The sequence below is a fragment of the Priapulus caudatus genome, unplaced genomic scaffold, assembly GCF_000485595.1.
Source record: "Priapulus caudatus unplaced genomic scaffold, Priapulus_caudatus-5.0.1 Scaffold11, whole genome shotgun sequence".
NCBI lineage: Eukaryota > Metazoa > Priapulida > Priapulimorpha > Priapulimorphida > Priapulidae > Priapulus > Priapulus caudatus.
This window is the reverse complement of record NW_014577072.1, coordinates 967,344-969,346: the sequence shown is the minus strand read 5'-3', so window position 1 is coordinate 969,346 and position 2,003 is coordinate 967,344. Positions and strand designations below refer to the sequence as shown.

Here is a 2,003-nt window from a genome sequence, read left to right as displayed (position 1 = left end):
ATCTATCTATCTATCTATCTATCTATCTATCTATCTATCTATCTATCTATCTATCTATCTGTCTGTCTGTCTGTCTGTCTGTCTGTCTGTCTGTCTGTCTGTCTATATATCTATCTATCTATCTATCTATCTATCTATCTATCTATCTATCTATCTGTCTGTCTGTCTGTCTGTCTGTCTGTCTGTCTGTCTGTCTGTCTGTCTGTCTATCTATCTATCTAGCTATATATCTGTCCGTCGGTCCGTCGGCCCGTCCATCCGTCTGTCTGTCTATATATGAGCTATCGATTGCATTCACCACACTCACGTGCATCCCAGCGCTGGCTCTACGCAGTCTCTTCCGCGGTACTCGAGCCCGCACCGACCGCAGCACGAGGACCACGCCGTCCACTCTGAATAGCCCTGTGCGTCCGTCGGCGAGATGGAGGAAGTTGTTATCAAGGGCGTCGTCAAGGGCGTCGTTGGCGCTGGCGTCGTCTCCATAGGCATGGTGGTACCGCCTACTGATGGGCAACTCACTACACGAAGGCAAGTAACACTGTGTGTCTACCGGTCTCTGTAGTTACAGGTTTGTACACAACGGACGCGAACGCTAGGTATTAAATATTGGAAGTAGTATTGAAGGTGAATAATAACGCACGCATATTCCGTACGCATAATCACGAATCCGGTTTGATTCGATTATTTGCGTAGCGAAATGGTATGTTTTTAGTTACCGGAGTAGGTCAGACTGAACTTTCCGAGCGATGATACGGTGTGCATTCTCAGAAGCACCATCAGTTCCTCCTTTTCTGATGTGATCACTTCACGTGGTGGTAACGATTGCGAGCCGCAGTATCTGCAAAGATTCATCACGCGAACGTTTTTGTCGGAGTTATTAGCGTTAATCTCTAGATATACAACATTAGTATCATCGCCCGAGTGATTATAGGAAATCCTGCGCGCTGATTGGTCGAGACGTAGGTGATTATTTTTCGAGAATCACCTCTAGGATTTACATTGTACTTTGTAGTGGCGCCAAAAATGGCAGCTAGATTTGTAAATGTTACGGAAGCCGAAATTGACAAATTTAAAGAAAATGCTGTCCCCAAAAGTACCAAAGATGTAAAGTACTCGGGCAATGATACTAAAACAATTATTCGCCTCAGGCTCGGTGAATCTTGTTGAATAATCCCCTCGACTTCGTCTTTATTATTACGACGCAATTCGAGGAATGGTTGGCTACTGTGAAACAGCGCGTGTTTGTGTCGAAGCCTCGGAGTCGGAGCTCTTATTTGCATTGCATTTATATGTTCCCTTATCACCTCAGCCTGAATTACAAATTTTCCGGTCATCTACTGAACTACTCGTCTATTTTAATACGAGGTGCTCGCCGCTAAGGGTACCTCGCTCCGGCCAAGGCCAAATTGTTCTCATATTTCAGTTCCACGTAGTCTCTGCAGGCATCGTGGAGGTCAGGAGTGTGCGTGACGAGGGATGTCACATTGGCAGCAACACGTCCGCCAGGGGGAGCCTGAAGCCAATTTCCAGCAGAGTCAATTCAACTTAAATAGCTAATGCCAACGATGTGATATATTTCACGAGGTTACCTTGTCACTGTACTCGTATTAGAAATAACGAGTTATATTGTTAAGGAGAAGTTAGCAGCTCGGCCAATTTCAGATCCGATGAGTAAAGTTAATATCAGTAACTCTGCTAAGATATTCGCACGTACCTTGATCAGCCAACTGCACTGTGTTCGGGGTCCTGTGAAGTCAGGGAAGCTGGGACTGTTTATGGTACCCGTATCACCACAGCTGACATCTAACACTACTCCACCACAGCTAGCTGTAAGTTAACATGTAACAAAGTCAACACTTGTTATATCCACGTTATTCGGTTAATTTGGATTCTGAGGTGATCTCGGGTTTGGAGTTTCCAATGTATCGAATTATCTAGCCATTTATCTCTCTCTCTCTCTCTCTCTCCCTATATAGATATATATATATATATATATATATATA

At 44.4% G+C, this 2,003-nt stretch overlaps 1 protein-coding gene across 1 annotated transcript in view; it reads right to left on the bottom strand.

The window, feature by feature from the left end:
• Positions 1 to 2,003, bottom strand: part of LOC106807334 — a 17,933-nt gene that overhangs the window by 6,899 nt on the left and 9,031 nt on the right. Inside the window, exons 5-8 of the mRNA XM_014809644.1 lie at positions 1,715 to 1,823; positions 1,386 to 1,513; positions 717 to 838; positions 308 to 518 (exon numbers count right to left, since the gene is read on the bottom strand). Of these exons, the coding sequence (XP_014665130.1) occupies positions 308 to 518; positions 717 to 838; positions 1,386 to 1,513; positions 1,715 to 1,823 (570 nt within the window). The remainder of the gene's footprint in view (positions 1 to 307; positions 519 to 716; positions 839 to 1,385; positions 1,514 to 1,714; positions 1,824 to 2,003) is intronic.